At 50.4% G+C, this 14,128-nt stretch overlaps 1 protein-coding gene across 1 annotated transcript in view; it reads right to left on the bottom strand.

Moving 5' to 3' along the window:
- Positions 1 to 5,844: 5,844 nt before the first annotated feature.
- Positions 5,845 to 14,128, bottom strand: part of PLXNA2 (plexin A2) — a 217,915-nt gene continuing 209,631 nt past the window's right edge. The window contains exons 27-32 of the mRNA XM_053605381.1: positions 13,844 to 13,943; positions 12,720 to 12,910; positions 10,844 to 11,013; positions 8,112 to 8,324; positions 7,076 to 7,226; positions 5,845 to 6,359 (exon numbers count right to left, since the gene is read on the bottom strand). Of these exons, the coding sequence (XP_053461356.1) occupies positions 6,264 to 6,359; positions 7,076 to 7,226; positions 8,112 to 8,324; positions 10,844 to 11,013; positions 12,720 to 12,910; positions 13,844 to 13,943 (921 nt within the window). The 3' untranslated portion in view covers positions 5,845 to 6,263. The remainder of the gene's footprint in view (positions 6,360 to 7,075; positions 7,227 to 8,111; positions 8,325 to 10,843; positions 11,014 to 12,719; positions 12,911 to 13,843; positions 13,944 to 14,128) is intronic.

The following is a 14,128-nucleotide window of genomic DNA, read 5'->3' as shown; positions in this document are numbered from 1 at the left end:
TAGTGCCTGCAGGGTTCTAGGTTTGCATTTCAAAGAGAAGTGGAAGATGGTTTAATGTTAGGGAAAAACAAAACAAAACAACTCTCCAGTGTACTCCCCAGGCCCACCATGCTATTGAGAACCATGCACTAATTATGTGCCGGCTTCAGCACTGCACTCTTTTTCCATCCTGGCTCCTTCTAGTGTTGTGTTTGCATTTTTCTCACCCTCAGGACCAGCATTTGCATCTCTCCACTCTTTCTGGAAAGGGAGTGCCTGCCTGAGAGAGAGATGAATGTGGGATGGAGGAGGGAAGAGGGACAAGTCCAGGCCCCACTGTTATCTGTATGTTGGCCTTATTTATTGTATTCCTGCGGCCTGGCGAGCAGGATCTCTCTCTCCCCCATCAGCCCGGAGGCACCCTGAAGGCAGGTGCAGCACTTGGTCTTCAGGAGCTCTACTCTTAGTGCCTGGTATAAGGCTGGAGATACAGACAACTCTCCTGGCCCCATCGATCATCAGGAAAGCAAACAGCAGTTCTGAGATGTCAGGTGCATGGGTTCTTGAGTTATTCTCATCTATTCCTCTTACCAGTCCGTGGTAAGAGGAGAAGCGTCACCCACCAACTTTAGAGTGCCAGAACAAAGCACAGAAGGATGGAAGTACAGAAGAGGGCAGGACAGACGATGTTGGCCTTCTCAGGTAAGAGGGAGCCAAGGCTCGGGAGTCCTACTCAATTCCTCACATGTAAGCCTTATTTAGGGATTGTGACCTTTCTTCTCCCTTAGGCCTGGGGCCTCCTCCCCTTTGTCCCTCATTTGAACTGGATCTACAAACACAGGCTCTCTGGTATTTTTCCCTTGATATACCTTCAATCCCTCCACTGAAAATAAGAGAGAGGCAACAATAAAAACCCTTCCCAACTCGTGGCAAAAACGTTCCTTTTTTCCAAATCCTTAAAGATTTTCACCACACTAACAAGTTGATAAGGACAAGGATGTTGCATTTCTCATTTACCGTTCTATCCCCCAGCACTTAACCCAGAACTTATCGTGCTTAATCCAAATTCTGTACAAATGAATGAGTGCACTTCTCAGGAAAGGCTGGGAGTGGATCTCGTATTCTTCAGAGACCTCACTTCATTCCTGGGAGGGGGGCCTTAATACCTCCTGAGGGGGAAAGCTGTATTCTGGGGTCTTGGAGCTAGGGGGCAGTGTTCACCTGCTCGTACAAGCTGGAGCTGTGTGTGTGTGATGGTGATGATGATGACTGGACATTAATAAGCTCTGGCTCCCAAGACAATTCTAGAACTCCCCTCAGAACAACTTAGCTAGCTCATCTTTCTGAGTACCTTCCTTACATCTACCCACTGAATGTTATTCTGCATATATGCTACTGAATAATCAGGTTTGTTTGAAGAGTTAAGGATTTTTTTTTCAGTAAACTTTATTTATATATAACAACAGTACAAATTGTGTCCTTGGCTTGCAAAATAGGAGTGTTTCATATTTACAATAGGTACACAATAATATATTAGAGTAACAAAAAACCCCGTTTTATTGGAACATTTTAAATACTTAATTTTCTTACAGTTTTTTATTCCACAACACCTAGAAAAACAACAAAACCAGACAACCATCATTGTATTTTCTTAAAAATATATATAGTACAGATTCCAGTGTGTCAAGAGGAGTGGGTTTGAGTAGAAGTTGGGGGGGGAAAGGCAGGTGGGCTCAGGCCCCTAGACTCAGGGTATCATGAGCTTGTCTCCTCTTCCCCTACACACTCAGGAACATCTGTTCTGTTTGCTGGGGGCCATGTTCCATTATGCCCTCTACCTTTGATGCCATTGTGGAGAGCAAAGTCAAGGTGAGGTCTGTGGCTGAAATCCAGAAGATGCCCCCACCTACCCCTTGCAGCAGAAAAGAGATGGCTTGGTGTGAAGGGAGGGCTTCCCTATGGTGAGGAGGATGAGATGTAGGTGTCCCCAAAAGGCCAAGGACCCTCCAGTTTGCTTATTGGGCTGAGGCTCTGGTAATTGTCTCTTAGAATTTTCCCTAGTACTATTTAGAAATACCAAGAATACAACTTTATCCTTCATTTGTGGAGATCAGTGAGCCCCAGGTGATAAAACTTCCCATTTGGGGGAAACTGGGAGAAGAAAGAGACTGTGAGTTGTGAAAAGGATGCCAGCATTTCCTCAAAGCACATTCCTGAGACAAGGCATCAGAAGCCCCTGAACTTCATCTCCTACATGCCCCATGGGACCTGCTCCTATGGTCCTGTGTTGATGAGGACACTTGGCATTTTTTCCACTAAGGCTCAGTTCTTTCCGGTCTGTGTCCAGCCCCAGGAGTCTTGAGCATGACACAGTGTGGCCGGGAGTAAACAGCCTCCCTAGAGCAGCTGCTGGCTCAGTATTTACTGGCAGCAGATTAATGGGGGTAGGTATGGTGACTGGGACGCACCTGGACATTTATCAGCCAGAGGCTTCTAATAGTTCCCTGTTTGTTCTGCCCAGACCATTCTTTCGTTCAGCACACCCGTTGTTTCTGCTTCTCATTTAGCAGGGCTAGGGATCTTACTGCTATTTCTTTTCCTTATTTGGTGGAACTGAAGGAAGGTCGGGTGCTCAAGCAGCAGGCAAGGTACTGCCGGGAGAGATGGTGGCAGTAGCAACCAAGGGGCTTTCTCTGCTGGGGGAATGTCCCCAGCATAAGGTAAGGCAGCTAGGTTGGTCCACTTCCTTTGCTGGACGCCTTTCCCTATGAAACATGTGTCCTCTGGCAATAGGGGAGGAGAACTGAGGCTGCTAAGTTGGTGACAGGAACGAGCAGCCTGAAAAATAGGAAGCAGTTAGAAGGATCTTCCTGGTCTCTGTCATTTCTGTTTTCTCACACCTTGAGCAGTGCCTGGCAGTTAACTGCTGCCTAAGAAGTGATTCTGAGTGAGTGCGTGCATGCAGGCAATCCTTCCCTCCTCCAGTGAGCTGAACAGCTGATCCGCCCTTTCAACAACCCAACTCTGTGAGGAGGGAACTGTCTGCCAGCAGTGGATCAGAAACGGTTTTGAGAAGCACTGCGGCACCTGACTCCATGCCGAGGGCAGGCAGAAGTGGGGCCCCACTTCTGCAGGGACGTGCTTTCCATTTTGTCCCTTAGCATCCTCTTGTTGCCAAGTGCCCTCCTGGGGACCTTGTCCTTTTCTAGAGCACTGTCACTTCTGCAGACTCATGAAACAAAGAGAAGCAGGAGAGACGCTGGAGAAGGTCTCCCCTGTCTTCCTCCCCCCCAGATGATAGCTTCTTGTGGGGAGGGGCTGTGGCTTTAATCCTTCCTCCTTACACAAGGTTAAAATATTCTCAAATTGGATGACAGGGAGAAGACACACTCCCTCTCCCCCCATTCCACACGGTGTGGATTCCATTGGTTTTTGGTGATCCAAAGCCAAGAGGGGGGGCAGAGGGACAGGTGAGAAGCTGGAAAGAGGGCCAAGTTCTGCGACCTTTCACTCTCATGGCCTGAGTCCAGCTGTGTTTTCCTTTTTCTTAATTCCTTCCTTAAGGATGCCCCTGTGCCACTTCCTTTGCCAGCCTAAGTTCCCCAACTCTCTCATGGAATCCTGAGAAATGTGGCCAAACCACTCACGGCCAGCTTTGCCTTTTTCCTCTCCATTCCTCAATTGGCTCCCCCATTCTTCTATTTGTTCTCCAAGAAGCTTCCAGGAAGCGCCCCAGGGGCAGCAAAGTGTCACCAGCATAAGCTGCTGGACATGCGGGCAGCTGCAGAGGTAAGGGTTGGAGCAGGAGCAGCTGCCGTGTCTGGCCTCCGTTTACTTGAAGGTGGAGCTGAGCCTGGGTGCCAGTCTGGGCAGCCATGTGATGAGAAAACCTTCATTCAAACAGAGCTCAGAAGTGAGATGGGGTGGGCTGGAATTTTTTATGGTAGCACAAAGTCTCCTGCTCACGTTCTTCTCACCCGTATCTCCTCTCCTTTCATCTCCATAAATTATGGGCTCTGCGCTGATAAGCTTTGGGTGTGCTGAAGAGCAAACACTTTGGCTTAGTGCGGAAGGCCAGTCATTAGTATTTCTTTCAGGCTATTAATAGGACCGGAGAAACTTTAACAGAAGTGGATTATCAGAAGAAAGTGGCCTTGGCAAGGCTGGTTGTGAATTATAATGAAAACAGCAAGTTTCCTGAGTATTTTGCTGAATGCTTTTCTATTCCCATTTGTCAGCTGCATTCAGGCAAGAAACTAGAGCTGAGGAGACTGGGTCATGTCTGCTGTGCGGTTAGACAGTGATCCAAAGCCACATGCCAAGCATGGAAGCCAGGCCTCATGCTCCCCTCCCCTAGCCCTTTCCTGGGAATTGCATGTGGTCAGCAGAGCCTTTGGAAATTGGAATTACTTGGAGGTAAAGCAGGGTGCAGAGAAGCCAGGGCCCAGAGTTTTAACTACAGAGGAAATGACCCTGTTGCAGTCTTTCTTGGCCTAGGATTCCTGACCCCTTGAAGAGTGGAAAGGGGAAGTCCTTCTTCTCCTGCCTCCCCCGCTCCGACCCCTTTGCCTTTAGCTTGTCCTCTTACCCCCAACTCCAGTGCTGCTTGCAGAGAAGATGAAGGTGGCTGCTAGCATTCATGCCAGTGTGGGAGGCCTGGATATTCTGATGGCCGTCAGCATCACCAAGGTCCTGACGCCGACACGGCGGTTTCCCTCTGGACGACTCCCACTGGTTTCTGGGGGGCCCCTGGTCCCATAGGCATGGGGATTTGGTCTTTTGTTTGGGAACCACACTCAAGAGAGTTGACCATCCATAGTTTTGGGTGTCATCAGGAGTCAGAGAGAGCAGGAAAGGGGTGCAGCGAGAAACCATCCTCTCGTTCATACCTACAAGTCCATGAGAGGCAGACAGAGAGGCAAAAGGCGGTAGTGCAGGCACGCCATGGTCATTTCCACTGAGGAAGTGCTGCAGGCCCAGAGGGTCGGGAGCATCTGTGCATGAGGGAAGGTTGTCTCCTCTCTCCAGGCGGGAGAGAATGAAAGAAAGCACAATAAATGACTGCAGCTTCTTTAACCTCTGCGTCTTCAAGTATTGCTTTCTGTAAACAGTGTTTGATTTTTGTTTTCTTTGTAATTACCAGGAACCACTGGAAGATTGGATTGGAATGCAAAGCCAAACACCCTTGTTCCCAAATCAACTCCCAAACGGAACCCTCTGGAGGCCTTCCACACACCTCTGGGCCATTTCTCCAGGCAGCCTGGTTTATGACAAGGACTGGTGAAGGGTAGAGCCTCCCAGTGTCCTCAGGGAGGCCAGGAATCTGGTTTGGGAGAGGCACACCTCACCCAATTCTGAAAGCAACTTTGGGGAAACCAAAAGGAAAAGTACCAAAGACCTTTGCTGAGGTTCGGGATTAAATAAAATAAACAAAACAGCAGCAGAAAGCATCAGCACTCTGTAGGTACGAATCTCCTCTCAAGATAGGAGAATATACAGGTGTGTGGTACGGAGAGCTCAGTTTCCAGTCAGCCAGGTGGAGCGACTCGGTGGCTTCGCAATCTGGGCAGAGTTCCGGAGTTCCCTGCTCCGCTGGCTGTCGGGGTCCCAGTTTCACAGGCCACTATTTTTGTGAAGTGTTTGGCGTGAACCTGTGCTCATTCTTCTCCTCTTGGTTCTCCCTCTCTCTCTCTTTTTTAATTTCAAGGAAAAGGAGACAGACACTTTCCCTCCAGTTTCTCTCAGCATCTCTTTGTAGGCTTTTTCTGGCATTTGGGAACGGGAGTTACATGAGGAAGGAGGCATGGGGGGTGGGGAAAGAGGTCAGGGAGACAGAAAGTAGAATTATACAAAAGTTGAGCAGGATTAACAGGGCGGCTTTTTGTTGTGTTTTATTTGTTTTTTCTTTCCTTTTTCTTAAAAAAAAATTAAATAAAGTTCTCATTATTTCCCTAATATACATCAAATGAGTTTCATGCAAAGCAGCAGTCACAGAGGCAGAACCCTGAGGCTCCTGCCTCTCAGCCTGAAGAACCACCTCGTCCTGGCCCGGCTCCTCACTCGCTCTGGCTGTGGATGGGTGACGCCCACTGGCTCCCACCGCAGGAGCTGGCTGTGATGAAACTTGGCTGGCGGAGGAGAGAGGGGCCCTCCCCTCTCCCCAGGGTGGGGATCTCAGGGGGCAGCAAGCTCTGGGGCCTCATCCCCTTCACTTGTCCTTCCTTCTGAGACTCCCCGTGTGACTGCTTTGATGGGTCCCTCCACCCAGGAACTGGAGGCTGCTCTCAGCTTTCAATGGACATGGCGTTAATGAGCTGCTCCACTTTATAAGCCAGCCGCTGTCTCCGGGCCTGTTCATCCTGCTCTAGGGCCCCGATGAGCTGCGGAACAAAAACAGAGGTAGGGCAGACTTCAGGACTCAGGAGAGAAGACATCATGTTCTGCAGTCCTTCCCCAAGCACCCTTCTGTCTACCTTTCCATTCAGTCTTAACGAACATAACCTTAAATAATTGAAACAATTAATTAAATAAACATACACACATATATAGATGTATCTGTATATATCTTAAGTGTATAAAATAGGATCTGGCATATAGGAAGTGCTGTGCAAGTGGTAACTATCCCTACTCCTGTTACTACTGTCTGGTTCCATGTAAATGCATGACTTGTGAATTTTCCAAAGGTGTCCTATTCAATCTCTATTTGTGTTAAGTCTACCTGTTCATCTGAAATGTAACTGACAGGCTCTGCCCAAGGGCAAAGAATAGTTTGATTCATTGTTTAAGAAAAATGAAATTAATTGTACAATGCTTTGAACCGAAAAACAATTAAATTATTAAAAGTGTTATTTATTGGATGCACAATGACTGAGAGACAATGAAATGTTTAAGAAAGGGTTCAGTGAATCAGAAGAGGTTGGGTTGCCTTATAAAGGAATGCTAATGATTCTTGAGCTCACAGGGCTTTTGACTCCACAGTTATGTTTTCTAAATTGCTGTCTATTGTTATTAATATTTAAGGACTAAGTCAGGCTTCCTGGTTAGCTGAGATGCTCTAGGCATGCTGGTTTCTGTTCGTTCTAGGGCCATGTCTTACCTCCTCGCTGTACTTGCTGACGTAGGAATAGATCTCATTAAGAGCACTCAGCATGTTGAATTCCACGGCGTGCAGGCGGGACTGCTCGGCGAGGTAGGCGTTCATGTCCTGGTCACTGATGGCTGGAAGCTTGGCAATGTCTGCGTAGTATCTGCCATGGTGGACAGGACAGGTACCTTGATGGGGGACTCAGATTTGCCTCTACCTACCATGGCTCCATGGCCCTTGAGAGCACTGGGTGTTCCCAGTGTTTCCCTCCCTTGTTCTCTTCTGATGTGGCTTCCTCTGGCCCCTTGCTTCAAGCAGAGGTTCAGAACTAAGTCCACAGTTTCTTTGGGAGATTCCCTCCAGCTGAGAGCTCCTGACTGCTGCAGCCAGAAGGGTGGTTACAATCCCAGAATATGACTAAATTCCTTGTGTTCAAATCCCAGCTCTGCTACCTGCTTGGTGTGTGATACCAGGCAAATTATTTAGCCTCTCTGTATTGCAGTTTCCTCATCAGTAAAATGTGGATTATAATCTTGCTCTATCACACTGGCTATCATCATAGCTCATTTCAACCTTAAACTCCTGGGTTTAGCAATCCTCCTGTAGCAGCCTCCTGGGTAGCTGGGACCACAGGTGAATGCCACCACGCCCAGCTGATCTTTTTTTAATTCTTCTTCTTCTTCTTCTTTTTTTTTTTTTTTGTAGAGATGGTCTCACTATCTTGCTCAAGCTGGTCTCAAACTCCTGGCCTAAAAAGATCCTCCCATCTCAGCCTCCTAGAGTGCTAGAATTATGGATGTGAGTTACCACACCTGGCTGATACATACAAAAATGTTTATCACGGTGCTCTGTGCTTAAGATGATAATCATCTGACTTCCAAGAGCACAAAGCCACCCTTTGTCCTCACAACAGGGAGTGTGGGCAAGGAAGGAGGAGGGGCGCATGAGACTGAGACTAAATACTGTCTGAGTCCTCAGTCAGGGACGCCTCAGAGTAGAAGATGGCAGGGAGACAGGTGCACCGGCCTGTCCTCAGGGTGCTACTGACCTCTCTACCCAGCTCTTGTAGCTGGGGATGTCCTTGGCATAGAGCAGCTTGTTGGAGGGAGAGTCCTTGCCCAGCCGGTGCTCTGATGTTGAGCAAGAGTCCATGAAGGTCTGGGCCACCACCGAGAGGCAGGCGTCTGTGATGCTGCCCTTATGGATGTCAAATACAAACTGGGGGTTCTTGATCACGTTCACCCAGAAGCGCAGAGGGAGGCTGTGGGGAAAGACAGCGTGGACTAGATCATGTGGGTCACTTATGTCCCTTACACAGCATGCTGAGATTCCTCCCCTCACCTCCAGAACATCAAAATGTCTACCCCAAGGAGCAAGGGAATAAAACTGTATAAAAGGAGTCCAGCTAACTTAACCTAAGCTGTTTCTGACCTAAGAGAAAAGGAGAGGCATGTTGCCCCCTAACGGGGCACTGACCCTGTTCTCTAACGAGCGAGCGAGTGGTGGGCGTAGATGCATTCTGTTCCCTCCTGGTCATTTGTTCTAAAGGCCTCCACACCCCCAGGGAAGCCCAAGTACAGAGGACAGCAGTTTCTCAGAATTTCACACAAAGCCACCAGACTCCCGGAGTCCCTTCCTAGTGCCTGTGGCCATTGTCCACAAGGACGCAGCCGGCAGCCCCAGGCACTGCCTCAGACTGGGCACAAAGGGCACCACCTGTGCTCCCCGCCCAGCCCTGCTGCAGGAGCCACTTCCCAGCACTGACCCGGCCTGGCAGGGCAAGGGAATGGGCTCCCCCGGGGCAAGTTCTTTCAGGCCTCTCCCCAGGGCATTCTTGTATCTGGGCAGGGGCAGAGGGAGAAGAGGAGGCCATTGTTGGTATCCTGGGAATGAGTGGCTGTAGAGTTTTTCCCACCCTAAGAGGAACTGGTCAGTAGTTAGGAGACTTCCTTCTGCAAGTCGGGAATTTATCGCCAAAGGAGAAAGATTTTTTTCTGCTCCTTAGACCATCAGGCGAATAAACCCATTCACTCTCCTGCAAACCAGAACAGCTGCTGTTCTTCCTTCCTTCTCCAGCTCTGCCTTCTCTCCCTGCTGCCTCCCCAGTCTTAACTCTTTCAACTCCTCCCTAGAGTGAGCACTCTCCACCGGCTTGTCCTTCTAGCCTGAAATGATGTTTCCCCGTCCCAGCTCATCCCTCCTCTCCCCTTCTTCATCTGCTCTTGGCTCTCATGGACCCCAAAGTATCCCAAATGTCTCAGGTCTCGGGAAACATCAGCTTGGCCCACCTGGGAGCCCTTCACTGCAGTTCTGTCTGTCTTCTGAAGTGCAATGGGATCACTCACTTTCCTGTAAGCTGAGAGGAGCTGCCTTCTCTCTTCCACCCTCCTCTTCCTCTGGCAGCTTTGGGGAGCTTCTAATAATCTTTCCTTGGACATTTGCTCTTTGAGGTCTGGCTAAGGAAACTCTGTCCCCACCACAATGCCAGCGAAGTGCATTTCTGTAACATTACTTGGATCTGGCCAGCACAAAGAAGGCATAGAGATGGGAAGAACTCAGTACTTTCTCTTGATTTCCCTGAAATTACTCACTCCAGGGCTGGGCTGGGGACCCTCCACAGTAAAGGAGACAGCCACAGCCCTGCCCCAGGAAGGCAGATGGAAGTCTAGCCTCGGCAACGTGCACTGTGGGCTCTTCATCCCGAGGCCACCCCAGTCTCTCCCCCTCACTCCTCTGTGATCAAAGCTGCAGACTCAGGAGGGCTCAGTGACCACCGCACTGAGAAATAGATGGGGTTGGGGTTGGCCTTTTCCAAAGTGTTTTGTTGGTTGCTAGGACTTTTGATTCCCAAATAACAGCCTGGGCCCATCTGTGCCGGCTCTGTTTTCTGAAGAGACTGCTGACTCCAGACAGCTGTGTGGGCTGCTTGCCCAACCCAAATGCCTGGACCTCCCCTCTCCCTTCTCTGAGTTCTTTCCCAAAGGAAGCCTTTTGACTTCGGCTCTTGGCCAGGCCCCGTCGGACCTGAAAGCCAATCTTTAGTTTGGTCTGTGGTCCAGGTTCAAAACCCAGGAGGGAAAAGTTTCATGCCAAGGGCCTGAGGGAACTTCTCCCACTACTGGTCGGAATGCAGAGGTGACTTTAGGAGAGAAAGTCACTCCTGCAGGACATTTGCCTGCTGCTTCCTGAAAGCCATAGTGCTGGGGTAATCACTTGGCCTTAAGAGATCAAATTTGCAATAAAACCCTCCTTGTCACTGGGCTTAAGTTTGCAGCAGGTGCGAGTTCTTGCTTGAGGGCTGGGCAGTCTTGCCAGGGGTCTAAGCTTAATACAGGGCTTCCTCAGGAATTCCCCAGAACCCTGGAAGGGTTCTGTCCCACTCAGAATGCCCCACAATGCCTGGCTGTGAAGCTCCACTGCAGGTTTCAAAGGCAGCTCTTTGCATAGGCTCCCTCAGCTTTCTTCTCCTGAGAAATAGAGGTCTCAGGTTCAAAGGAGGAGGTTCTTCCTGGGGAAGGGTCATAATCTGAATGGGCAGAGCTCAAGCATGCACCCTGGTGCCAGGCCTCAAGTTAGGTGGGCCTCACTTGGCACAGACCGCAGGGAGCCCACGTGGGCTCTGAACAGCATATGTGCACTATTTGCTCTAGGAGCATCGGATCACCAAGCCCAGCTGAAAACAGGCTGCCCTCCCATCTCCCAGGGTTGCTGCAGGTCCCCACCCCTCACAGCTCCAGGCCTCTCAGGTACTATCTCCTGCTGAGCTCCCCTGAGGTTTACCAGTTGCTTTTCCAGGTGTGCCGCACATCTGTGTCATGGATGCTGTGTCTGTCCGCCTGCTCATCCAGGAAATCAAACATGTACTTGATGGCCAGGGGGAGAGCGCTGCCCCGGTGCACAGTGCTAAACAAGGTCTCAAACAAGTCATCCACGAACTTCTGCAGGGTGCCCTGGGAAGGGGGTGAGGGGAATGAGATAGAGGTTGGGCATCCAGATGGTGCCTTGGGCCCATCCTGCCTTGAAAATCTGCCTGGGCCACAAGGCTGGGCAGGCAAAGTGGCAAGGGTGGGGAAGAGTACCGCTGGGAGATGGGAGAAACTGAATGGATTGGGGGTCCTGGGGAAGAGGCTCTTCTCCATGCTGCAGCTACCTGCCATGTTCATGCTTGTGTCCACACCAGCTGGATGTGGATTCAGGGCCTTAGACAGGAAGATAGGAAGGGCTTTGAGTGTAGGCTTCCATGAGGGAATAAGAGCACATAGGCTGGTAGGCCAGTTTGGAGAAGGTATCCGAGGAATGAGCTGGAAGACTGGGTGCAGGAGCATGGCAGGACCAGGGAGGGTCTGATCGGGAGGTGTGAAGAGCCTTAAGATATCAGTGGCCTGGGGCGGCGCCTGTGGCTCAGTGAGTAGGGCGCTGGCCCCATATGCCGAGGGTGGCGGGTTCAAACCCAGCCCCGGCCAAACTGCAACAAAAAAATAGCCGGGCGCTGTGGCGGGCGCCTGTAGTCCCAGCTACTCAGGAGGCTGAGGCAAGAGAATCGCTTAAGCCCAAGAGTTAGAGGTTGCTGTGAGCCGTGTGACGCCACGGCACTCTACCCGAGGGCGGTACAGTGAGACTCTGTCTCTACAAAAAAAAAAAAAAAAAAAGATATCAGTGGCCTGGGACCAGTGTTGTCTGGAGTTCTAGAAAGTGGGCTGCAGGTGCAGGGTCTAGAACAGTGGTTCTCAACCTATGGGTCGTGAACCACAGGAACTGTATTAAAGGGCTGTGGCATTAGGAAGGTTGAGAACCACTGGTCTAGAAGAATTCCCCAGACAAAGCCCTGATCTACAGGGCCTTGGAGGGTCTCTGGAGATGGCATAAGGGTCCTGCATTTCACAAGGCTCATGTTACACCTCTAAGAGTCAATTAAACCTCTGGCTTCTTCCAGCATCTCTTGGTTGGTGTGCTACCAGTATACTGAGCACATTAGGAAAAGCTGAAATGAAGACTTGTTGCTGCACTTCTGGGAGAATGTCTGAGAGTTCTAAGTTGGATGCCACTGTAATAGGGGTCCAGCAGCATTGTTGTAGGGTTAGTGGGAGAGAGATGTGAATTCTAGCCTGGCCCGGAAAATGTGGGCTGTATGAGTGCCACACTCATGGGCATATTCTGTTCTGTTAGGAAGGCTAGAGGATGTTGCCTCGCTTCCACCATTTGGGGTTGGTTGGATGAGATGGGATGGGATGGGATGGGGAAGAGGGAGCCTTTCCTTGGATTACTGGTAGGACTAGCCCCTCTTCTTTCCTTTTGCTTGTGGCCAAGGCAGGTAGAAAATGCAATGATGGTGGAGGCCAGCATATCTGCCCAGCTAACACCCACAAGAAACTCTGATATCTTCCCAAGGGTGCAGGGGGCCCAGAGGGAAGAGAGCTGCTCCCATAAAGCATAGGGGTAATATCAAGCAGCGGGCAGAAGTTAAGGACTGCCATTTTTGCCAAAGTGTGGAGAGCAGCAGGTCTGACCCCTGAAAGCCTTGCCAAGGTACCTGGACTATGGATAGTGTGAGTGGGTTCCCTAAGGACACACTCCAGATGTTCTTTCTGAGTTGACATGGACATCACCATACTCTCCAGTGAGGAGCATTCCCTGGCCCGGGCAGAGCAGGACTTACCTTGGTGGCCAGAAGTCGGGTCAGATAGATCTCAGACACCATCTTGCTGCCCCGGTCACCCTCCTTCTGGTCACCATGGTCATGGTTCTTCACCAGATGCCACACCTTAACCCCGCTTTCGAGGTCTGGGGTGATCATGGGGGCCCGGGAGCGCAGGCTGTCGGGGCTGCCCGTGTACCTGAAGGAGGAGTCTAGGGAAGGGGCGGTGGATGGCTGTGAGTGACTGGCCTGCAGGTACCCCCCCAGCATCCCTGTGTGCCTGCTGCATGCACTCAGAATAACCTCATTTCAGGTGGAAGGGAACCCATGGGACCTCGTAAGTGGTGGATTATTTGAGGGATCCTGGGCTGACCTGAGCATAGAGGAGTATGAAGTCTCTAAAAAAATATTTTTAGAAATTCTCTGAGCTAGAGAGACCCTAGGGAATTTGGGAGTGCCCTCTCCTCTGATGTTCCCAGCAATGAGTAATTAATAAGTAAAATGCCAATAGGACACTGTCATCAGTGCTTTAGTAAAAATCTGGATATTAAAGTGCTACAAGTTGTAATGCTCCCGTTGGCCCTTCTCTCTTGGGGCCTAGGATGCAGGATTTCTGGAGCCCTTTATGGAGCTGCTGGGTTCAGTCCTGTGTTGCTCTTTAGCTGGGAAGCCTGAGCACATACAAGAAACCAGAGGAGACCGAGTCAGAGAGAGGGAGGTGCTGTCATCTCACTGCCCACAGAGGTAGGTAGAAGGACAGGCTGAGGGGGGCTGATTTATTGTCTAACTGGGACACATCTGAGAGTAAAGGAGGGCACTATTAATAATTCAGCAGGACAACAGGCATAAACTGGAACTGGGTATATGTACCCCCATCCAGGTGCCTTCCTGGTCTGGGCCGCTCTGACTCCTTTTAGGCCTTGGATATCAAAAGAAGGCCCCTGGTGCCACCTGCTCCTACAGTTGCGGAGACAGTCTGTTCTGGGAATGACTGGACCAGGGAGGAAGAGAAACAAATGAGCAAGAGCGGCCAGGCCGTACACCACCACCCCCCCCCCGCAAGCGCCCCCTGCTGTTGGAGCAGTGGTGAACAGGCTCCAGGAGGCCCTACCCCGAGCCTCTCTGACTCGCTTGCTGGTCCTCACCGTATCTGCTGATGGACGTCCGGGAGATACTGGCAGAGGCAGGGATGTTGTAGGAAGATGTCTGTTTGGGGACCAGCGCCACCACTGACCTGTCTGACACCTGAGAAAGGAATAAAAGGTACATTATGGGTGAATGCAGGTGTCTGGGAAAATTGAACAGTCAAGTATGTCTAGAGGGTTATAAACTAGGTGGGGGGTAGGGAGCAAGCAGTTCAACAACACTAGGAATAACCATTACTATGTTTTTTTGAACTTTTACTGGACTAGAGCTGCACTGCCCAATAT

This window comes from Nycticebus coucang, chromosome 10 (genome assembly GCF_027406575.1).
Source record: "Nycticebus coucang isolate mNycCou1 chromosome 10, mNycCou1.pri, whole genome shotgun sequence".
Taxonomy (NCBI): domain Eukaryota; kingdom Metazoa; phylum Chordata; class Mammalia; order Primates; family Lorisidae; genus Nycticebus; species Nycticebus coucang.
The sequence above is the reverse complement of the archived record's forward strand: the minus strand, read 5'-3'. Positions and strand labels throughout refer to the sequence as shown.